Source organism: Lygodium microphyllum, chromosome 23 (assembly GCF_053477565.2).
Source record: "Lygodium microphyllum isolate KBCC chromosome 23, Lygodium_microphyllum_v1.1.10, whole genome shotgun sequence".
Taxonomy (NCBI): domain Eukaryota; kingdom Viridiplantae; phylum Streptophyta; class Polypodiopsida; order Schizaeales; family Lygodiaceae; genus Lygodium; species Lygodium microphyllum.
Genome location: NC_141157.1, coordinates 69,758,299 through 69,783,030, shown reverse-complemented (window position 1 = coordinate 69,783,030; position 24,732 = coordinate 69,758,299). Strand labels below are relative to the sequence as shown.

At 40.3% G+C, this 24,732-nt stretch overlaps 1 protein-coding gene across 2 annotated transcripts in view; it reads left to right on the top strand.

The window, feature by feature from the left end:
• Nucleotides 1-9,494, top strand: part of LOC148016309 (uncharacterized) — a 75,172-nt gene extending 65,678 nt beyond the window's left edge. For both annotated transcript variants that reach the window (XM_087664117.1, XM_087664118.1), the window contains exons 3-5: nt 8,331-8,499; nt 8,603-8,865; nt 8,944-9,494. In XM_087664117.1, the coding sequence (XP_087520243.1) occupies nt 8,331-8,499; nt 8,603-8,865; nt 8,944-9,188 (677 nt within the window). In that variant the 3' untranslated portion in view covers nt 9,189-9,494. The remainder of the gene's footprint in view (nt 1-8,330; nt 8,500-8,602; nt 8,866-8,943) is intronic.
• Nucleotides 9,495-24,732: the final 15,238 nt, after the last annotated feature.

Sequence of the window (24,732 nt, the reverse complement as noted above, 5' to 3'; positions counted from 1 at the left end):
TCCGGGCATGGAATAGTGGATTCCGTACCAAGGCAATGCAACTCTCATTGTCACACTGCAGAAGAGTAGGACGAGTCTGGGGGCAGCCAAGCTCCTCCAACAATCTCCAAAGCCACACTACCTCACATGTGGTGGAAGACGCAGCCTGATACTCCGCCTCAGTAGAAGAAAGGGCTACCGTGGGCTGCTTCTTGCTACTCCAAGAGATAACACCTGTACCCAAGATAAAACAGTAGCCTGTAGTAGACCGTCGGTGGTCCATATCGCCAGCCCAACCCGAGTCACTCCAACCTGCAAGAACCAGATCTGAACCATCTGTACCTGCGCGATAAGAAATCCCTAAGTTAGAGGTTCCCCTCAAATACCTAAGAATCCTTAGGGCAGCCTGCCAATGCATCTGTTTGGGTTCCATCATGAACCCTACCAAAAGACCCACAGCAAAACAAAGATCAACACGAGTGTTGAGAAGCCAAATCAAGGATCCAATCAACTGACGGTAGCGTGAAGCATCCATCACGAGAGAGTTTGAGTGTGAAGTGGCCTTCCAATTTGGATCCATAGGAGTAGTAACGGGCCGACAAGTCTCCATCTCAAAAGTCACCAAGAGCTCCTGAATGTACCTCTGCTGAGAGATGAAAATCCCCCTCTGAGACTGATAAATCTCGTGACCCAAGAAGAAATGAAGAAGCCCTAAATCCATCATCTCGAATGCCTGATATAAAGCTGTCTTGGTCTCTCGGACCTTCTGTGCATGATCCCTAGTCAAAATCAAATCATCAACATACAACACAAACAACACAGGACCAACCTCGGAAGTGTGCACATAAAGTTGTGGATCGGCCTTGGAGTGCCGATATCCCAACTTCGATTGAAGAAACGAGTCAATCTTCTCGTTCCATGGACACGGAGCCTGCTTGAGGCCATACAAGGCCTTCAACTTGTAAACTTTCCCATCTGAGGATCCAAAGTCAGGAGGCTGCTCAACATAGATCTCCTCTTGCAAGTCACCATTCAGAAAGGCCGACTTCACATCCAATTGATAAACATGCCATTTCCTATGGCTAGCCAAGGCAAGAACAGCTTGAATAGTTGCCATACGAGAAGTGGGGGCAAAAGTATCATGGAAATCAATGCCTGGGCGTTGAGCAAAACCTTTAGCAATAAGGCGAGCCTTGTGCTTGTCCAAAGAACCATCGCTAAGGTACTTGGTCTTGAAGACCCACTTGACACTAATCACCTTCTTGTGAGAGGGACGAGGCACAAGAGACCAAGTGCCATTCCTCTCAATAGCCTTCAACTCGGCTTCCATGGCCTTCCACCAATGATCAGACTGTAAAGCCTCCTTCACTGAAGTGTGCTCTTAATCCTGCATAACACGGGTCAGGAAACAATAGTTGGAGCAAACAAGCTCCGAAGAATATGCCCAGTTCCTCCGTGACCTCCGCGGTCCATCGTGCGGTTTCCAGTCCTCAGGGACCCCCTCGATCCCTGAATCTCGGAGGGTGTCACGGGCCCAACGAGGAGAACGAACCTCACCCCGTCACTCTCCATCTGCTGAAGACTCGGGAACATCCGCCGGCGGAAGCTCCTTGGGGGTGGCTGGTGGAAGAGAAGACTCAGAATCCGAAGAAGAATCTTCATCAATAGGCTTTGGCTCCAAAGAAATTGTCTTGGGAGCCCAACTCTCCTCTGGATCTCCAAGGACGGGGTGCTCCTCACCCCCCTCTGTGGTCGGTACTTTCACGAACCGCACATTTCGGCTCGTGTAGACATCCCGCTTAACGGGATCAAACAAACGATAACCTTGGGATTGGAAGCTATAGCCAACAAAAACCTGTCGTCGGGAAGCCGCCTCGAACTTATCACGCTGCGTCTTTGGAATGTGCACATAAGTGTCACACCCAAAGATCCTGAAATAAGAGACATCAGGCTTAGTCTCAAAGTAAGCCTCAGAAGGTATCATCCTATCAACGGCCGAAGTGGGAGATCGATTAAGGATGTAAATTGCAGTAGCCATTGTCTTGGCCCACAGAAACTGAGATGTCTGTCGGTGCTCCATCATGGTGCGTGCCATCTTGATCACACTTCGGTTCTTCCGCTTCAAAATGCCATTCTCTTAGGAAGTGTCGGTGTTAGCAAATTCCTAGTGAATGCCCCTATTTGCACAAAAACGAGCAAACTCATTAGACATAAATTCACCTCCCTTGTCTGAACGCAAGGTCTTCAGTTGTCGGCCAAAATGATTGCCCTAAAAAAGAAGCCAATTCTTGAAATGAGAGAAAATCTCCGACTTCAAAGTCAAGAAATAGGCCCAAGTCATCCTGCTGTAGTCATCTACGATCAACATGAAGTACAAGCTCCCCTTCAGGGACTCCGTCCTCGTCGGGCCACAAAGATCCGTAGATATAAGCTCCATGGATGAAGTAGACTGCCTAGAAGCTTTGTTGGGAATCACATCCCAATGCAGTTTCCCACGAATGCAGGAGATACATGGCTGATGGCTCACCCCTATGTCCGGCAAGCCGTGGACAAACGATCCTCGCGATGCCTTTCGAAGGTACTCGCAGTTCAGGTGGCCAAACCGAGCATGCCATAGCTTGGACTATGTCTGAGAAATAAGAAGAAGGGAAGTAAGAGCTGAAAAAGACTTCAATTTGTAGACTCCATTCTCCTCATACCCTGCAGAGAGAACCTTCCTTGATCCACGATCAAGGACTCCAACAGTATCACTGTCAAACTCCACCAAGAGGCCAAGAGCACAAATCTTATGAACCGAAAGTAAATGATACCCCAATCCTGGCATATGCAACACCTCAGAGGTGTGGGTATCACCACGTCCATCTGGAATAAGCTGCATCTCACCCCGCGCAGCAATAGACACAGAAGAGCTGTCTCCAATGAGAATCTGCCCACATGAAGGTCGCAAATGGGCAACACCAATAGAAGGAGTCGTGCCATGAGGCACCACTGTCCACAATCCACTCTTGAGCCTAGGGAGCTGTCATCAGCATCAGAAGTTGTCGGAGTAGAGTTGTCAATGACTGCTAAGTGTAGAAAAGCAGCTGATGAGGGTGCAGCCACCGCTCCAGAGTCCTTCGTGTCCTTATTCTTGGTATCCTTCTTGTCTTTGTCGGGGCAATCCTTCTTCCAATGACTGGTCTTTCCACAAATATGGCAAGTTGATTCCTTCTCCTTATCCTTCTTGGATTTGTTGTCCTCCTCCTTTTTCTTTTGGTCCTTCCCCTTCTTCTGAGCGGCTTGACCAATCAATGCCTTTGATTTGGAAGCATTCTGTCCCTTCAATTGTTCCTCCTAGTCCAAGACCATAGGAACCAACTCTTCCCACTGAAGAGTCGACTCCCGCCCTGAAGCAATAAGAGCGGAATAAAAAGTACCGAATCTTGGCGGCAACTGGAATAGTAAAGTGATCGCCATGTCTTCAGAGAAAATAGGCTTTCCCGCATTTTGAACCTGCATCTGAATCCGCCGAAGCTTGTTGATGTGTTCCCGAAGCGAAGAAGACTTATTCACAGACAAAGTCCGCATTTGCACCTCCAAAGAAACCCTCTTCATTAGGGTCATCTGGTTGTATATCTGGTCGAGCTCTAGCTATATCTCACGAGCCACCGTCAAGTACTCGATGTGAGCTATCACAGATGTGGTGCAAGACAGAAACAAAAAAGATCGAATCCTGGCATTCAGTTTGTCCCAATGAGACTGGGCCTTGGTCAACTCCGCAGGAGGATTGGAAGAGAGTTTGGACTCATCCCTCACCGAGGGCCTGTTAATCTCCTTCATCACCAGTTCCGCCAAATCATAAGACTCTAAAATGGCCATCATCATCACCCGCTAGATGCAATAATTGTCACCATTAAGCTTTTGATCCGTTGGGAGAGCCGGTAGGATAGGCACATTCTTGTCCATGATCGCTTGGAACTCCAAATAAGTCTCTATAGACATATTAACCTGCAATACCTGCACAAACGCAAAAGCAGCCCCCTTTGACTGTGAAAACACAGCCTTCTAGGACTGATTCCTCCGCTGCCCAAACCTTCTTCACCTGTCGGAGACGGTGAAAAAGTAAAATCTGCAATGGAGGGCCTCAAACGCAGCCTTCCTCCCCTTCGAACAGCAATAACTTGCAGCAAATTCACCGATTAGACTCCTTTCCCACACGCCCATGCTCGCTTCAGCCTTGATCCGATGCGCAGCCCTCCCGCTTGCCCTCGAAACCTGGAAACACAACCTTGTGTCGCGTTGAAATCTCCTCTTTAGATAGGTTCAGCCCTCAGTCAGTCCATCTTCACCGCTCTGATACCATGCTAGAGTGCAGCGATGCGGAAGCGTAGGACAAAGACTGAGAGAGAGTGAACACAGAGAGAAGAGAGAGAGAGAGAAAAGGAGACGGTGTAAATGCAGAAAATCTGCGGTGTAGTATGCTGTATAAGATTGCAGAAATACGCAAGGGGGCAGAGGAAATATCTGTGTATATCTCCGACTTGATGACCTCGATCTCCGTCAGCCTGTCTCAGCCAACAGATCTTCAAGATCAGAATCTGAAATCACTGAAGAATGAATAATCAAGTGTGCCACAAGAACCGGCTATAAATAGCCAAGAAATAATAAATAACAGCATCAGGTCGGCTGCATTAAATGCAGCTGACAGCAGAAAACTGGCCTTTTGTGCAGTCCGACTGCACTGCTGACGTGGCACCGATGATGTGGCACCTCCTCTGCCGTACTGTGCTGATGTGGCATTAATTGTCTGGGAAATGACTGGCTAACACTTCCTTCTTGTGAAAGTCCATTAACTTTTTCAGCCAATAAACCTTGATGGCTGCACTTTTTTGAGTATACAATTCTTCAAGTCTTTGCCACATTCCATATGCTGAATTCAGCTTCTCAATGTTAAAGAGCAAGTTGTCTGACATTGAGAACTCAATGGTAGAGCGTGCAAGCTCATCCAAATCATCCCACTCTTGTTGTTCCATACCTGTTGGTCTTACTCCCTTTGCTTTGATGGGCTTCACCTGTTTCTTTTGCACCAAGGCATTATAGCACTGTTTTTGCCATATTGCAAAATTATGTGCACCCTCAAGCTTCTTAATGTGCAAAAGATTGCTGCCGTCATTGTTTCCGGCCCTAATTTGCAGCACTAAATTGACTCAAAAAGTCACCAAATGTAAGCCCAAATGTCACACAAGTGACCATGGTACATTGCAAGTACCAACCAGCAGTGAAAATAAAAAATTGCAGAAATTTCAGATCTGCAAATAGACTTTTAGAATTAGAGAGTGTCTGCAACTGCACTCCACAAGCAATTACAGCCACATTCAGAGGCCAAGGCACCAATTACATGTGAACTTCCCAAAATTTGTTTGCAATTTCTGTTCCAAACGCATTCACAAGCAAAATTTGACAATTTTGGTTAAGAGCCCCAAATTTCAAAAGGAAATCCATCCAGATTACATCAATACATGTACCCAAGTGCATATACCAAGCAATTGTTGCACAAATTGAAGAAATTTTGCAAAAGCCCCAATTTTCTTGGGTCCGGTGTGCACAATTTTAGTGAAATTAAAGAAATTTCACTAAAATGTGAAAAAGTCCCAAAATGTCCTGGGCAGATGTGCACTGATTTTACAATTTTTGGGTCAAATTGTCCTTCTTTGCATCACAGTCCCCAAATCCGAGAAAAGGCCCAAATTTTTAGGCCAAGATTGCACATTGTGCTTGTGCATGTGAACACACGGTAGTGGGAGAAGAAATAAAAACGATTGCAGGAAATTTAAAAATACGGAAAAAATCAGGCTATCAAAACGTTGACTAGGTGTGATCTCCGCCTGGGCCAAATCGTGGCCCCGTCACCCGCTGAACCTGTCTCTCGCTGGACCTCCACGCCTGCACACATGCCATGTTTGGTCGCCACTTGTCTGATTTGTCATTTGCTGCTGACTACCACTGCTTGGACACGTTGACCTGCCCGACCTGCTCATGCTCGTTCACTGTCTTGAGACACATGCACTCTTGAGCTACCTCTTGTCCGCTCTAATACCAGATTGAAGTTGATGTGCAAGGATCAAGACAGAGTGCAGATTAGATTGAGTGCAGAGTTCACAGTAGGGAGAGTGAGTAGAAACAGTGAGAGCACGACACACAAAGTGTTTGGTACAATGACAAGATGTACCACTTTAGGTTTTGATAATATATATGAGGTACAAGCGTAAGGGTGTGTACACACCCAAACACCGTAAAAGGCACGGAAAGCCTTTTTTCCCAACAATCCCTTGTCCACAGGAAGGCATCTCTCCTCTTCATCCTCTTAGAGCCAGCTTGCAGCATCTCCCATCTCCCATAGAGAGTATGGATGATCTTTGTCCAAATTCTCCAAAGAGTCTTTGTAGTGGAGACATCTTGGAGGTCTATAGCATGATGCACCATGAGATCCAAATGTACACAGCAATAATACTAGCAATCAGCTCCCATCTATGTTAGTGTCCTTCAGTGCACTGTTCTTGCAAGTAATTGGAGTGGGGATCCCCCTTGGATGCTGATCAACGATGAGAAAGGAGTGGCCCTTCTGAAAATCATCATGTCACATGCTGGGCCTATCTTTGTGACCCAAGCTACAACCCCTTAAGTTGCAACCATGGTCTCATTTGTGCCACGGAAGACCATCACAAGGGCTCTCCTCTGTATCCCTTGGGCATTAGGATAGTCCCCTAGGTAGTGTCTTTGCGTCTCCTTTGGCTCACCAGATCTCCCACATGCCATTGGGTGCCTGCCATACGACATGTACCAACTGCAAAGCTTCTGTGAGATGGTAGCCATAGTAAGAGAAATCTTCCTAGCCCTAAAGCAGTGATGATGTCCATTGGGATGGTGTGATACCAAAGCTACCTTCACTATTAGGGATTGATGTACACCTAGAAGTGCTTCAGGCGTTGATAGGATGACCTACTTTGTGGAAGCTCACTCCCACAATCTCGGATTTTCTCCAGTTGCTCTCATACGGTGATGGGTCACTTCCAATCGGTGTTTGCTTATTATGGAGGTTGCTCAATTACTTCTGTTTTGTCCTACAACTAACATACTGAGTGTGCTCATATGATGCTGCCAGAACCCACACTCTTCTCTGTGTCTTCTCCATCTTTCTCATATACTTGCCCAGCAAAGATCCATCATGAAGCCCATAGGAGGTTGCCAGTTCAGTTGGGTGAGAAAAGATACCAAAAAGCAGAGGACTTATGCCAATTAATGAGACGAGGACTAAATGGGAAAAGATACCAAAAAGTAGAGCACTTATGCCAATTACAAGCAGAGGACTAAATGGCAGCATGGAAGCACTGAGCTCATACATACTACCCTGTCAGTAGATGACTGTCATCTCCTCTAGTGTGGTGACAGGATGGTGCAGACTCTGAATGCCTGTTTGCTGTGCCATGAGATATTGGCTCATAGCTTCCACCATAGATAAAACTTCAAGGAGTCAATGGGTTCCTCTTTATAAGATAGATGATGTACAGGCCTAATGAGTTCTTTGCTCTGAGCCAAAAAATTGCAGCAGCTGCATTCTCCAAGGAAAATGACCATCCTCAACTAGCTCCATAGTCCTGAGAGGCTATTTTAGGGGGAAGGAGGGAATGGGAGTGTGTAGTATACTGCATCATTCTCATGGCATTACAATGCTGAAACCAGATGATAATATTTGGTGGAGAGTCCTCACAGGAACAAACATAGTTATGGTTGTCTATGCCGAAAGTAGTCTACATTTGACTACTTAGTAGACTTGTTCCACTCCTATTAGTGCAGCTGAAGAGTTCCCTGTGATAAAGTCCTTTGTGATATGGATGGGTGAAGCTATGCAAAGGGTCTTTCAACCAATCTGCCTTTGCAGGTTGTCTATGAGTAGGATGTATGAGAGGCAATCAGTTTCCAAAAAGAATTGCAAATAGAGACAAGCTTTAAGGTTCTGATAGAGTGGGTGAAAATCTGCCCTTTAACCTGGATGAGTCCAAAGCATATGTAGAATCTAGTGAGCTTTTGTGGTGTTCTCTAGGTTGATGACTCTGTACACTTAAATGTTGAAAAGGGGGAACCAATAAAGTTGGCATTGATAGATTTTGTATGTAAAAAAGAGATTGTGAATACTGGCTAACTGCACATTTTAGGATGGTTGCAACAGCAAAGTAAAGGGGACAAGACTTTCCTTTCTTTTTTCTTTTTGGTTTTTATTTCCTTTAGAGAATGAAGAAGAAAGCTGCAGTTGGATTGGCTTCTTTTGTTTTCAAATGTATGCTCATAAAGATCAACTGTGCTCTGTGGAACAGCTTTGAATCGTATGAGTATTGCTCGTGGTGATGAGCATTACAATGACCTCGCAATTCAGCTTGCAAAGTCAGTACATCCTCGATTTGTGCATAGTGTACATAAGGAGAGGCCTCGTATGTTTTGGAAAATGAGTATTGACCTGTCAAAACCTTGGGTCTTATCTGAAGGGTAAGCTTAGTCCTCCATTTGGAAGGGAAGACTCTGTTTGTGTTGTCTTCCTCGTGCATGACAAGCTTTGGTGCATGATCAACGGTTGTTAATTCTACTGCAGCAATTTGGACCCATATGATGGCTACATGACATACCGCATCTTAGCACACCATTGTACCAGATCTAAGGATATATTGAGCACTGAAGTAGCTCAAATGAAAAAGATTGTGTTGAATAAGTACAAGCATTACAGAAGCCAGGATCCCTTGGATTTAGGTGAAGCACTATGGATCTGCCATTGGTTCTTAGATGGAGGTGGTATTGATAATTTAGGCACGGAGGATTGGGCAAGACAAGTCACAACTACATCATTGCAAGCACTTGGTAAGTAAACGATTTCTTTCCCTCGAGTTTTCAAGTCCTCAATTTCCCATCTCATAAATGCATATGATATTTTGGCAGAGATGCTTTATTCAGCAGGCTTGTTTACGAAGTATCCTAGTGCATATCGCTTAGCATTTCGAGAGTTTGGCACTACTATCGGTGTCGAAGTTAATCCACTTGCAGATAAGAATACATGGATGAAAAGAGTGAAAGATATACATGAATACTGGAAAGACAAGATATTTGTTAGAGATAGTGATATTACTCCAGTTATGTATTGTACCAGCTTGAATCCTGGTGCTTTTAGATCATCATACTTGTGAGGGAGCAGATGTTGTAGAGAAGTTTAGGAACTGTGTTGCATTTGTACAGGATGGACTTTTGAGTAACGAAATGCTGTAATGCTGTAATGAGTAATTAATAGTCTTAGTGGAGACAGTTCATATGGGATGTATAAGCAAGAAATGTAAAGAGTATTTTCGTTGGCCAACTGTTCAAACCCTCAGAGTAATGGTTTTTAAGGACTTGCATGAAACACACAAAGTGTTGTCAATGCAAAGTTTTCCCACCATTTCCATGTAGCTGGCTTGGTGCCCTTTCTTTAATAGTAGGAATCTTTGCGTGAGGTACATTTGATGCATTTTGGGTGCATGCTTGGAGTTTGACATCAAGGGTAGACATTGAGACGTTTTGAAAAATGTTCAAAAAAATATTACATTGTGATCGACGTAAAGTTGGATATTTACATCTTCCATATTGGAAAGTTCAAAGTTTGTTAAAAGGCCTTGGGAGGCTATCTTGTAAAGGTGCCTTCCTTACCTACTAAAACTCTGGAAGACTTTTACATTTGCCAACTAAGGTGCTTTCCTTGCCTATTAAAACTCAGAAGGCTTTGACATTTGCCAAATAATTTTCATAAGCATGCCCAATGCAATCCTTGCCATTTCTGGATCCACTCTGAATTCTGATCAGCCATATCCTCTTCATTACAGCCCCTCTAACCATTGCCCATATCTTCCAAGCCTTATCACTCCAATTTCTTGGGAGTGCTAATAGTATTTGCTTACATCTAAGGGGGTGTGTTATTGAAACCTGCATCAAATATTAGCTTCTCTAACTTGAAAGGTGAGCACTCCCAAAACAAGTGGGATGTCTTGTTTTCACACTTTGGGCAAGAAACAAAGTAATGCGATTATTATACTTGAAAATATTTTAATTTTACCTTTGTTGGGAATGCTTTCATTAGTACCCTCCATATTGGATTATTGATGAGGTACACCTGAGATGTTAGGTACATGAGGTATGGACAAGATGGGTAAAGTTATGTCACCTTTAGCATTGTAAGGTCTTAATATAGTCTTGCTCTTACCATTGTATGTACAATGGATGAAATAAACATTACTTGGTGTTTGTATGTAGCCAAATGGACACTATTTTCTTTGTTAAACAATGCAAGAACTTTTGACTTTACATCCATGTTTTATGAGACGAGAAATGGATTGTTTTAATGTTAGAGATGATGGCAATGTTCTCTCATTGCATGTGGGTGCAACAAAAACATTACTTCTAGATATACCATTATTTAAATTCTTTGTATTGCAAGGTTCCTTTGTGTCTGATTTGGGTGCAAGCTTATCAAGGGAAGTAAGAAGGATAATAGAAGGATTACTTATTATACTATCCTTTTTACTTTGTATTTGAGTGCAAGCTCATCAAGGTTGTACAGAACTTGAGAGAACTAGGTTTGAAAGTCCTAGTAATGTCGATGAAGTGTTCAAAATCTCAAAGCTCAAATATTTGGCATTGAACATGCAGACCTTACTTCCCTATCTTCTTTGTGGTGATTTTTATATTTGAGTGGTTACTTAAAAGAGTACATTATATGCCCGAGCTTCTTTAGATGGGGAGTACAATAAAATTGAGTGGGCAGTTTCAAAATCACAAGTTGAAGGAAGGTTATAGTAGTACATTCTCTTGGGTTGACCATCCATGTTTAGTGTCTTTTTGCCTCCTTTGCAGCTAGAGCTTGGGGATTGTGATCTTTACAAGGAGGAATTGCTAATTTTGTGAGTGCCACCAATGTGAATAGAGTATTTATGATTTTAATATGAATGCATTGATTACACCCTTATGCTTATCACTATTGAAAGTATGTGTTTTTGCAATTGCAATTACTCTTCAATTTACCCTTATGTATGATGTGTTATGATTTTGGATGCCCACACTCATTCTCCATTCATTTTCTAAAAAAGTTATAATTGCATGTTATTGCTTTCACTCTCAAACTCTACTAATGGCAAGAGTAGTGTGTGTGGATCCACACACATTTTGAAGTAGCCTCATCTCATCAAATAATGTAATGAAATATTAGACTTCAATATTCCAAATGAGAGAGCATTGCATCACGTGTAAGTCTACCTTAAGATATTTGGAATGATGGATGTAAGATCAATCAATTATTGCAACGATTGTGTAAAGGAATAGTAGGTGAGATAGAGGAGCAAAATATCGTGCACATCATTGGTTTCTTGTGTGTAGATCAATAGCATGGAAAGTCCAAGGTTGTAAGACTTAGATACTTATTTCAATGTTTCCTTTGCCATTTTACAATCAGCATGTGATAACCCATACTCTTAGTTTTTGAAGCATTTTGGTTTCAAATATTTGTACATCTAAACAATTGGATCCTAACTTGTAGTATTGGTTGATGCATGTAACATTGGTACAAGTGAATCCTAAGATCAGTTTAGAAAATGATTAATTTTATTAATGTTAGTTCTCTCTAAAGTATTCCACCAAAATATTTAGTGTTTTTAATGCAAAGAAAAAATACACATATTTTTGTTTGGATCTTTGAGATGCCATCTCCAAATAAGAAGTATCCATCTATCCATTCAAAAATCACACTTGGAGATGACAATTTTCGGAATCATGGAAAGATAACCTTGTGTGAAATTGCTCTAAAGGAGCCAATAGGGTAATGGGTAGGTGTTGTAAGAGTGACAATCTATCCTCTAGATGAAGTGAAACATTTTTGCATAAGCGAATGGTTGTGAATTTCAAATCTCATAAATGGATGGTTTTAGTTGATCATTCCTTCTATGAAATAGTGATCCTGTCCTTCAATGTTACCTAAACTTTGACAACATTGAGCACTAATTTTCTTTCATATTTTTTTGTCTTTTTTGTTGTGCTTCCTCTCTACTTGAGTAGGAGGTTGGAGGTTGGAGCTTGGTCCACATGAATTCCTAGTGTGCATATGAAGAATGAAGTGCAACATTTGTAGTACTACTATTTTGGGTCCTTCACCCTCATGGCCAAAATATGAGAGAGAGAGAGAGAGAGAGAGAGAGAGAGAGAGAGAGAGAGAGAGAGAGAGAGAGAGAGAGAGAGAGAGTGTGTGTGTGTGTGTGTGTAATGTTTGTAAAAGGCCAAAGTGGCCTATGAGACTTGAGCATATAGTACAATTGCAATGAAATCTCATCAAAGAGTCTAATAAAAAACAAGTGAATCTAGAAGTAAAATATGATATTGAAAGAAATAAAACCAAATGTAATAATTAAAGCTAGATAAACATGCAAACTAAAGATGATCTACTCTCTACTCATTCCAAGATCCCCCTCATAGGGTGTTGTAGCACAATTGCTTTAGCATAAGGGGACTCGATGCAAATTTAAGCAACCATGTCTTGAGAATATATGCATGCATCTTGCTACTATGATGCAAGTTCTTTTGATTCCACAAATCTTTATCACTCCAAAAGCATACTAGATTTGTGGTGTGCATATGCAAAACTCTCTATCTTTCACTCTCAATGGGTTTTTTCTTCTAAGTATCATTGCATAGGGCCAAAGTATATGAGAAGAAAGTGGGAGGTGTAGCTTGAGTGGCCATGGCCTCATGGATTGTAATGATATTACCTCAATAATCTCATTGGAAGAGCCATGGTTGAGTAGAACCTCGTGATTTATCTTCTCCAAGTACTTATTCAGTGCATCATGCCAATGATTCATTATCTTGGTCCATCCATGGCCTTGCTTCTATCAAAAGCTTCACAATTGACCATGAAGCTCTATCTCAGCACCGAAAAAGAAGAAAATGTAAAAGAAATAATCTTATCTTTTCTTTATATATATATATATATATATATATATATATATATATATATATATATATATATATATATATATATATATATATATATATAGAGAGAGAGAGAGAGAGAGAGAGAGAGAGAGAGAGAGAGAGAGAGAGAGAGAGGGAGGGAGGGAGGGTTTTGTGTGTGTGTGTGTGTGTGGAGAGAGAGAGAGAGAGAGAGAGAGAGAGAGAGAGAGAGAGAGAGAGAGAGAGAGAGAGAGAGAGAGAGAGAGAGAGAGAGAGAGAGAGAGAGAGAGAGAGAGAGAGAGAGAGAGAGAGAGAGAGAGAGAGAGAGATGGTTTTGTGTAATTGATGGGTCACTAATGGACCACTTTTTTTAATTTTTAGAAACAAAAGAACATTCTTATATAAGAAGAGGATCCTATGGCTTCTTTATTAGACCTAGGGTTCTTTAGGAGGATCATCTTTAATATCTTTGAGGTTGAAGTGAACATTATCTATGCTGCCTTCGAGAGCACTTAGATGAAGACTTTGTCTTTGTTTTCTAAGACAAGTTTTCCATACTCCAACACCTAGGCTTCCTAGGCTTGGTTGTGCATATATAATGTTTGATACATACTCAAAGCTTCAAGGCCATGGGTGGATGGTATTTGGCTTTGCAAAGTTGTTTACTTCATTCGATATTTCATGAAAGAGATCCTTTTTTGTGGATACGTTTACCAAATATTGTCACAAAAACTAACATTATCTCGAGTTAGTCTTAAACATAATAACAATGTACTCTAATGTGTGAGCATGAAAGACAAAATTTGCACAATTGTTAGAGCATTGCAATTATAGGTGCAATGAGTGTTAAAAGGTGAAATTGATGATCAACACCTAAACTAGTAATTAGTTATTTGATCTAAACATGCTCAACCAATTATCTAAGATGGACTCTAAAGTATAGCGATGAAGGCTATCTTGCACTCAACTTTGTCAAGATATCAAGCTTAATGCATTGCAAACATTGATGATGAACCACGTAGTGAGATGGGTTAGATGGGTTCGCACGTCTACATAGCATGTCAGTGGTCATTATGATCCTCACATGGCCATTGAATTAATTACTTAGTATATTAGTTTGTTGCACCTACCTACAATTGGCATAATTATAGCACCAATCGATTAGTATAGTCAGTTATGCACTGTTTGACTTAGTAGGCCACTTATCTTTATGTTATATCTTATCTATACTTTGTGTACATTGTATTGTGTGAAAAAAGAAGAAGAAGAAACCAACAACAAAAAATTTTGGCTTCCATCTCTCCTCTTGTGTTCTTGAGTGAGCTTCCAAGTGAGCTTCCACGTGTGTATGGTGTGTATTTGGCACATTAGCTCAAGTAAGTCCCTTCACTGCAATTCGTGACATGGTATTAGAGTAGCGCCACACAGAGAGAGGTTAGTTTTAAAGGTTGAAGTGAAGGAGAAGAAGGAATGATTTGAGTAAGTAATGGGTAAAAAGCTCTCATTACGTAGCTTTTTTGGCCATCTGAATCTGATTCGAGCCTCATTTTAGACTCACAAGGTATATACAACATTTTTAGGATATACTGCAAGTTCAATTGTATCGATTGAAAGAGGGTGCACAGGTTTACATATTTCATATCTATAAGCTTTGAGATATCTACCTGGAAGCAAACATAAGTTTTGTCAGCTAACATGTTAGAGATTATATGTATTGTTGAACAATAAGAGAAAAAGACTGCTTTGTGTGTTGTTGTATGCTTATTGTGAAAGGTTGTAGATGACTTGCTTACTGTTTATATTAATTTGTGATAATGGTAGAGAATAATGAAAATCCCATCATTGAGAAGCTAGACAAGAATAACTATCTATCATGAAATTTTTGTGTGATAAGCTTTCTTATTGGAAAAGGCCTTTATGAGTTTGTTTTAGGTTAAGAAAAGGAGCCAAAGCTAAGTAATTCTATGAGTGCAAAAGAATTAAAGGCTAGAAATAATAGAATGCAAAAGATAAACAGGTAATGTATTTGTTGTCTAGAATCATTGACAACACTGTTGGGGCATATAAAAATTATAGAAACTTCACATACAACTTGGACAATCTTTGAGAATATGTTTTTAGTAAACACAAAGGTATAAAAGATTCAACTCAAGCAATAGTTGAATACTTTGAAGAAATGCAAGATATCTACAAACGAGTATGTTTTAAAAGTGAGAGACATTGCAGATACCTTAGAAGCTAGTGATGTAATGCTTGATGACGATGATTTGGTTTCATCTACTTTGGGTGGCCTTAATAATAAGAAGGCTTAGAAATCTTTTGTGATTCTGTGTATGTACGGAAGCCGTTTCTAGTTTTTGATGAGTTGGTCTTTCTCATGATCACTAAAGAGATCAAAATGTAGGGTGAATCATTTGAAAGAAGTAATGAATAGGTCCAAGTATTTTACTCAAGTTCAAGAAGGAGATGTGGCAGGTTCTCTTTAAGAGGCCGTGGTATGGCACATACTAGTGATAACGAGCAAAATAGGTCAAATCAACAGTTTGATGAAATGCAAGTTTCAAGAGTCCATGGAAACTTTAGAGACATGGACAACTCTAGAGGAAGAGATGGATGGAAAAACAAAGGTTCTAGTAATTCAAGTATTGTTTGTCATTATTATGGCAAAATAGGTCATATTGCAATCCATTGTTATGCTAAGACGAATGATATCTGATGAAGATAAACATGAGCGTTTGTTTGTTATGCAGCATATGATGAATACTATTACAAGAAAGGGAACATACGATGATGTAAGATATGTAGATTTGGGTGCATCTAATCATATGATGAGTCATGCTAAATGATTTGGAGAGATGCATGATTTACAAAATCCAGGTTATGTATAGACAGGTGGAGATTCATGCCATCCAAATTCACATATTGAAAAAGTTTCTTTGTCCTTGCATAATGGTTGAGGAATAAAGAGTCTGTCAGATGTATTACATGTGCCATCCACAAAAAAAAGGGTTTATTGGTCAAATGATAGAGCAAGGGTTCAAAGTTCGATTTAATGCAAAAGGTTGCTTTGTGAAAGATTTTAATGATAAGTATAGGTTGGTCGCAAAAAGAAGTAGAGTTAGTGACATGTTCAATTTAGATGCTAGAATTCTTGCTATGACTATTGTTATATATGCTAAAGGAAAAGTGAGTTGTTGCAAACATTAAAATATGACACAAACGTATTGGATATGCAAATGTACAAAGGTTGAAATTAATGCAATCCAAAGGGTTGGTTACATGGTTGCTTGCTTTTAGAGTTTCAAAATTTCATAAAGTATGTGAAGCATGCCAGTTTGGTAAGCTTACAAGACAACCTTTTAGAGTTTCAAAATCTCATAAAGTGTATGAAGCATATCAGTTTGGTAAGCTGATAAGACAACCTTTTTTGCATGATAGAGATGTGGGCAACAATATACTCGATGTTGTACATATAGATATTTGAGGGCCTACACAAAGTATATATCTTTGTAGCATTAAATATTTTGTCATGTTTATTAATGATTGTTCAAGAAAGCTATAGAGGTATATTTCATGAAGGAATAGAGTGATGCATTTGAGTACTTTAAAACTTTTAAGACTGCTGTTGAAATAGAAACAAGCTTGAAAGTTAAATGCTTGAGGTCAGATAGAGGGGGAGAGTAGCTCTTTAATGGGTTCAGTGACTTCTTAAGGTCTTGTAGGATAAAGATATAGTTTACTTGCAAGCATATCCCATAGCAAAATGGAGTTGCAAAAAGGAATAATAAGCATATTGTAGAAAGCTACATAGGCATTGATGGGCTGAAAAGAAAATGTCAAAATATTTTTGGCATGAAGCTATTCATATTGTTGTCTATATTATGAATAGAACTCCCATAATTGCAGTTCATGGGATGATCCCCAAAGAATGCTTTACAGGTAAAAAGCGTGATGTGTCATACTTGAAAGAATTTGGTTGTATTGCATATGTTTATGTGCCAAATGAGTTGCAAAAGAAGCTTGATCCAAAGGATGAAAAATATATTTTATTGGATCCTTTTTAGAGTAGAAAGGCTATCGTTGTAATAACCCTATCATAGGTGAGTTCAGATGTTATTCTTGATGAGATGAGCAGTTGTGGTATGCAGCTTGTGGTGATGCATTGGATGATAATGATGATAATGATAGTTATATGTAGAAAAAACAACAAGAATTACGAAGCCTTAGTGGATGAGAATTATCATTTGGTACTATATCTATAGCTAGGCCTTGGTTTGGGAGACAAGAATAGTCTCACATCTTCAAGTGTATCTACTAGTATTGCAAGTAAAGACAAAGAGAAGAAGAATATATCAGATGGTAATGATGCATCTACTAGTCATTTGAGATTTGATGGAGATTCTAGTGGTTCAGAGAGTTTGAATGATGAACTTGGTATTCCTTTAGTCAAGACACTAGGTGAATAGAGAGCACATTGTAATGTAAAGGATTCACTAAGTAATCCAGTGGTATGCAAGTCTAATAGGGTTAGATACCCTATTAAAAGATTTGGTTTTGAAGGTTATGTGACTTATAATTATGTTTATATGGTAAAGGTGGTTGAGGATGTTGAGCCTACTTGTTTTGAGGATATTGTTGATTATGCTTATTGGGATGCACAATGGATGAGTAGATGGATGAATTAGAAGTCAATAAGACTTGGAATCTAGTACCATTTCCGAAGGGCAAGAAAGCTATTGGCTATAAGTAGTTGTATAAAATTAAGGATAATGCAAAAGATTTTATTAGCAAGACTAGGATGGTTGCAAAAGGCTATGTTCAAATATATGATATAGATTATGAAGAGGCATTTAGTCTAGTTGCTAGGATAGCAACTATTAGATGTGTGATTGCTTTGGTAGTAGCCAAAGGTTGGAGTTTGTAGCAAATGGATGTAAAGAATGCCTTCTTGCATGTTGAATTGTAAGAAGAGGTGTATATGGAGCAGCCAATATGTTTTGAGGATTTAAAGCATCTTGTATATGTGCGCATGTTAAAGAAAGCACTCTATGGGGGCTGAAGCAAGCACCTAGAGTATGGTCTACTAAGAAGATAGGAGAGTATATTGCCAACATTGGCTTTTATGTTTTTGATGTTGATCACTCACTTTATGTGAGAAAAAGAGATGTAGGTTGATTATCATAGTCATCTATGTCGATGACTTGATTATTACAAGTGACATCGATAGTAGGATCGCTGAAGTTAATAACTATTTAAAGAAGTTTGAGATGAAAGATTTGGAGGAGGAAATGTACTTTCTTGGTATTGAGGTGATTAAATGTGATGATGGTATATGGCTATCCCAAAGGCAGTATGGCTTGGATATGTTGTCCAAGTATGTTATGACATGTAAGCCTCTTTCAGTGCCATTGGAGCAAAATATGAAGTTAAGTGCTGGTATTGGGGATGAGATAGAAGACCCTATTATGTTTAGGAGGATAGTAGGGAGTCTGATTTATATGACTATCAGAAGACCAGGCTTGAGTTATACTATCGGCCTTATCAATTGGTTTATTCATATTCCTAGAAAGCATCATTTGCATGCATTGAGGTATGCAAAGTCTGCTTTGCGTTATGGAATTTTTGATGAGACAAGTAAGGATATACATGTGTTTAGATACACATATGCAGATTGGGTTGGTAGCATGTTTGATAGAAGATCTACTAGTGGATTCATGTTTTCCCTTGGTAGTGTAGCAGTTATGTGGAGAAGCAAAAAGCAACCTATAGTTCCTTTATTAAGTACGAATGTTGAGTATATAGGTACTATGATGGCATCATGTGAGATGGTATGGATACAAAAGTTATTAGTTGATTTAGATGTACAGGGAGATGGTCCAGTTGTTATTCATTGTGACAACATGAGCAATATACAACTAGCTAGGAACCCAATGTTCCATTCTAGGATAAAACACATTGAGGTGCATTACCACTTTATGAGAAAGAATGTACTTGCAAGTGAGATTGACTTGGTATATGTTAGCACATAGGATCAGATAGTTGACATTTTGACGACAGCATTGGGTGTAGAGAAGGTTCAAAAATTTCGAAGCTTACTTGGAGTTTCAGAGATACAATTGATATCGAGGAAGAGTGTTGAGATGACAAGCTCAACACGTGCGGACATTGATGATGGATCATCTAGTTAGATGGGTCCGCATGTCTACACTTAGTATGTTGTTAGTCATTATGATCCTCACATGGTAACTGACTTATCACTTATTATATTTGGTTTGTTGCACCTATCTACAGTTGGCATAGTTATAGCACTAGTTCATTAGTATAGTTAGTTATATACTGTTTCACTTAGTAGGTCACTTTCCTTTATATTGTATCTTATCTATACTTTGTGTACATTGTATTATGTGAAAAGAAGAAGAAGAAGAATAAACTAGTAAGAAGACGTTTTGGCCCTCCATATCTCCTCTTATGTTCTTGAGTGAGCTTCCTCTTGTGTGTATAGTGTGTGTTTGGCACAATAGCTCAAGCAAGTTTCCCCACCACGCGATACATGACAAACTTCACAACTTGAATGGAAAAAATAGGAATCTTTTTGCTCAACCAAGATATGCTTAAAGCCTAGGCATTGTGCAAGTGCATGCATATATGATTTTTGGTTCTTGGTTATCCTAATAATACATTCCCAATCCTTTGCAATTTTAATCTCTCTTTCATTCTATGGTTTCCAATGATTCCTCGCAAGTAGGTTTGGTGCTTCACAACTTATCAATGCTTTGAATGTAGGTTATGCACAAAGCTACTTACTCATGATATTGCAAAATTTCATATCTAGCCCAATGCAATAGATGTAAAAGACACATCCAACAACTTGTCAATTAGGAATTCTTCCACTAGATAACCTAGGTCATAACGATCAATATGTAAACCATATTGTATAGAAGTAGCCATAGACTACATGCATAGACAACAAGTCTCTTTAGAAATTCCTTATATACTTAGTTTGTTATATTAAATGCTACTTGTTTGTTGTATAAACAAAATAATGGAAAAATACTCAAGTAATAGTGTAGGATATTTCAAAAGTACAAGGCAAAGAGCTTTGAATGTTGAAACTTACCATTTATTATAGAACTTGTAATGTTTGATTATGTAGAATCCATCTATATTTTTATCAAATCCAACCACACATTAATGCTAGTCATATGTGAAGTAGATCCAACTTGTCAAAATGAATTTCATTCTATTGAGAATAATCCTTCATAATTATTAAGTATCTATGCATGTGATTAAACATGTTTCTTTAGATGACTATGCATGTTCCAGTTTCAAATGTGGTGTTCATACTGGTGTCCTCTTGAGAGATTATACTCCCAAAAACTCATCTACATGTCAACTTTGTCGCATAGTGGGCATATGTGTTTCTCTGTCTGCATGCCCTCCCATTTTCTTGCCTCAATCCTCAGGTGGTGGGATGAGGTGTGGATTTGACCAATAATTGTGTGCAATCCATGAGGTAGATGTGATAGAAGCAACCTTTGCCTGTAAATTCAGGCACATGCCATGAGCAATCCCATAATACCGTGGGTATAAGAAATCAATGCCATATTGCTGACAAGAGATCCATAAGCTGGGAGAGATAGCATGACTCTCATAATCCATCTACAAGCATCTAGGCCTGCTACCAACAGAATCCATAAACCTGTCAAGCATAGTAACAATATCCTCAATCCTTACTAAGGGGTAAGCCCAAACACGGTGGGTAGCATGATCCATGAAGGTCACAAAATACGACTCTCCACCAAGTGATTGGGAAGGCATAGGTCCATATACTGCAACATGGACTAGATCTAGAGGAGCATGCCTCACACGATCACCATAAGCCAAAGAGGCTTTACATGGACCATGAGTACAATGAGGAAAAGTTGCATGGGGAAGAGTATGTAATAAGCCCATATCACATAAAGCATCCATCTCAGCGTGTCGTACATGGCCTAGGCGACAGTGCCATAACAATGCATGTGGTATCTGCGTAAATGCAACCATAGAATCTTCCATATGAGAGACGTGCACTACATAATCATTGCCATATCTAGCACCTCTGGCCAATACCAAGCAACCAAGACGGATTTTCCATGAAGTATCCCCAAGAGAGACATAATATCTTGCACCATGCAACTGATTGATAGACATTAGGCTCTTATTGAGCATAGGTATATGCAAGACATCACGGAGCATAAGAGAAGACCCATTTGGCAAAGCCAAGTGTATATCCCATATACCAATAACACGACAATCCTACTCAAGGCCCAAATAAATACATATGCCAACCTCCCTATAAGAAGAGAACCAAGTTCTATGCGGAGTAACATGACAAGATGCCATATTGTTTAAAAGCGAATCAAAGGTATAGATCGTATCACTGAGCAAGTAATCTACAAGGTAACACGATGCCAGGAGTCTAGGCTCAGTTGCATCATCATAGGTAACTACATGCACCATACCAATATCAACAGTGGTCTCACCTACTGTATTACTGACTCTGCTCTCATGTCTAGCGCGGCGCAACCTTTTCTGCTCTCTAATCCACTTGAAGCATTTACGCTTCACATGCCCTATCTTTCCAAAATGAAAGCAAATAGAACTTGTAAAACTTGTAGAAGAGGACAACTGTTCTATAATAGCATGAGTAGGGCTGTCTAATACATCCAAGGAGCTCAAAAAATCAGGGGAACTCTCATAAGAGAGGATAGGCTCATCAAGAGAATTGTATGCATGACTAGAAGAGCTAGAAGTCGCCATAGTATACTACAAAGGGGACTCATCCAAACCAAAAGGGGCATAGCTAGGTTGCCTTATGGCTTTTGGACTGAGGCCCTTATGATGGCAGTCTACTTGGTTAACAGGACGTTGTGCTTGACTTTGGACGGTATTACACTGCATGAGGCATGGAGTGGTATGAGAGCCTCCTATGATCACTTGAGGATATTTGGCTACTAGGCCATTGTCAGTATGCCACATGAGCCTATGTCACGCAGATGTCTTCTCCTTGGTTATGGAGATGGTGACTTTACGGCTTACAAGTTTTGGGATTTGGATGCCCAGCAGGTTCTACGCAGCCGTAATCCAGCCATCATATTGTCTTTTAAGAGACGCAGACACCTCTTAGGCCTCTTGATGCGCGTTCAGTGCGCTTTATGGCTGATTCTAAAGCCGTATGTTAGTCGCTGAGGCCGCATACTGTCTTGAGACCCTATCTCTGACTTATGTCCGGGATGCTAGCCCTCTTTTAGTGATTGACTCTAGAGAGTTTGGATGCTCTCCGATGTCTTGTATGTGCCACGCTGATGTTGTACGCTACTTTGATGATGATGATGCACGCAACTCAATGCAATGTGCCTCGAGTTGCTACCAGCTTAACCACTCCGTCTAACCCAAAGATTAGACCCACAACAGTCACCTTTTTGCCATCCGGTCACATAGACCTCATCTGATATACAAGTCAGGACTCAACCAATGTCCGGGCTCACATTTGGCTTCTCCTCATAATGGGGGCCTTACAACTTTGAGCACCATGGATCATTGGTAGCACCTAATGAGGGTGGGGCATTGATCATATCTAACATGGATGCCACTTGGTTTGCCCATGCTTGACAATTACTTGGAGCTTCATCTTCAGATGTATTTGAGCATTTTGGACCTATTGGGAATTACATTTGGTTGTCAATTACATGCTCTTTGAATGCTTTCAGGCTCATGCTTTACGGGTCTGAGATAGCTTGGGATTTATGCTCCGGATGTACCCTACTGGGATTTGGAATGGTTGATCCTATGTACTCGATGTATTTGAGCATTGCTTGCTCTGTTTGCATCTCACTTTACTTCTAGTCGGAGCCTCTTGGTATATTCGGATGTACACAGAGTCTTACTTATACTTGAGCTTGAGCTTGTGGGACAGTTACATGCATTTGCCCTCTTGAGAGCTTTATGTCTGCAATTAGTTTGTAGTGGGCTGATTTGATACGCCTATTAGGGCATGTACTTATCTCTGTCACAGGTTTGTCAGTTTTGTATGCATCTTGGATGATTATGCATTGAGCTTCTTGCTCTATCAGTTGTGCTTGTGCTCGGTCTGTTCTCTTACCCGAGACCCATTACATGCATGACTTTTAGACCTATGAGATGTCTCTTGCCTGACAGGTTATTGATTTGACAATTCTTTGTACCTTCTTGCCCCTTGACACTCACTGTTGGATGTATCTTGCTACTTGGCAGTTGCAGTGACATATGTATCAGTGATTGCTTCACTTTGGGATAGTTTTACATATTGATGTAATTTATTCCAACAAGCTGAAATCTGTAGATTTCGAGCACTTGTATGAGGGTAATGCTTACTGTTTGACGTTCTCTTTGTCATATTTGGTGGATAGGTGATTCTCTTGGTGATATCCACTCTTTCAACCAGTTTTAGCAGTGGTTTTAGTGCATTTTCTACTAATTACAACAACCTGCAATTTTACATTTTTGCTTTGATTTGGGACAGTATGGCTGGTCATTTGAAAGATACAACACTTTTTAACATTGCCAAGTTGGATGGTACCAACTATGGGTATTCGAAGTCCAAGATATGGTAGGTTTTGGTGTAGAAGTTGCATATTAAACCATTTGCATTTCAAGGATGCTAAACTCGAGGATATGGATGCTGATGTTTGGATGGAAGTTGATGAGCTATGCAAGTCTACCATTATCTTGTCACTCTCAAAATAGGTCCATCATAATATTGTTGAAGATGAGAATTAGAATGCATGGAACTTATTGGAGAAGATTTAGGAGCTTTATGCCTAGTAGAGTCCTGCATCATAGATGTATTGACTGAAGCAGTTAATGGACCTTCGCATGAAGGAGGGGACATCCCTATCATCTTATTTCAGCCAATTTCATGCTATCATGAAGAATCTGTTATCGCAAGATATTGAGTTCAAAGACAACTTACACCCGTTGTTTCTGCTTGGCACCTTGCCTTAATCATGGGATGTCTTCCGTACTGCCATATGCATGAACAAGCTTGATGGGCTGAAAATCAAAGATGTTGAGAGTGCTTTATTGATTGAGAATCAATAGGAAAAATAATGATGCTTTCTGCTCTTCACATGCATTGACCGTTAGAAGTGACAGACATGGCAGGCATGATAATGATCATAAGGTCAAGGACTCTCAGAAGTCCAGGTCAAAGTCACGTGGCTGTAGTAAGTCCCGTGGGGAGGGAAGGTCATAGTGCCATAAGATGCACGATGATAAGCGTAAGGAAAAGGGAAAAGAGAAAGTGTAGGACAAGTCTTCTGAGTGCAGTATTTACCTGCAAAGTCCAGTGTGAAGATAGAAGAGGTTAATGTCACGCAGACCACTGATTTGGATGAAGATTACATGCTTGCAGCTTCTTCATGCGATGCCTTACAGGCTTTTGAGATACATTCTATGTACGCGCAGTGCTAGCTTTTGGATTCGGGTACGTCATTTCATGTGACACCCTATAGAGATTGGTTTCTTACCTATCGTACATCTCTGGTTCTGTGCATCTTGGTGATGACAGGTCTCTTGACATTGTGGGCATTGGAGATGTTAGGCTGCAGTTTCCTTTTGGCATTTCTTTTGTTTTGCATGATGTACGCCATGTATCTGCATTGACTCGCAGCCTTATGTCAACTGGACAGCTTGATGATGCAGGATATTTTGTGTCTTTTGGAGACTCTGCATGGAAGATTACTC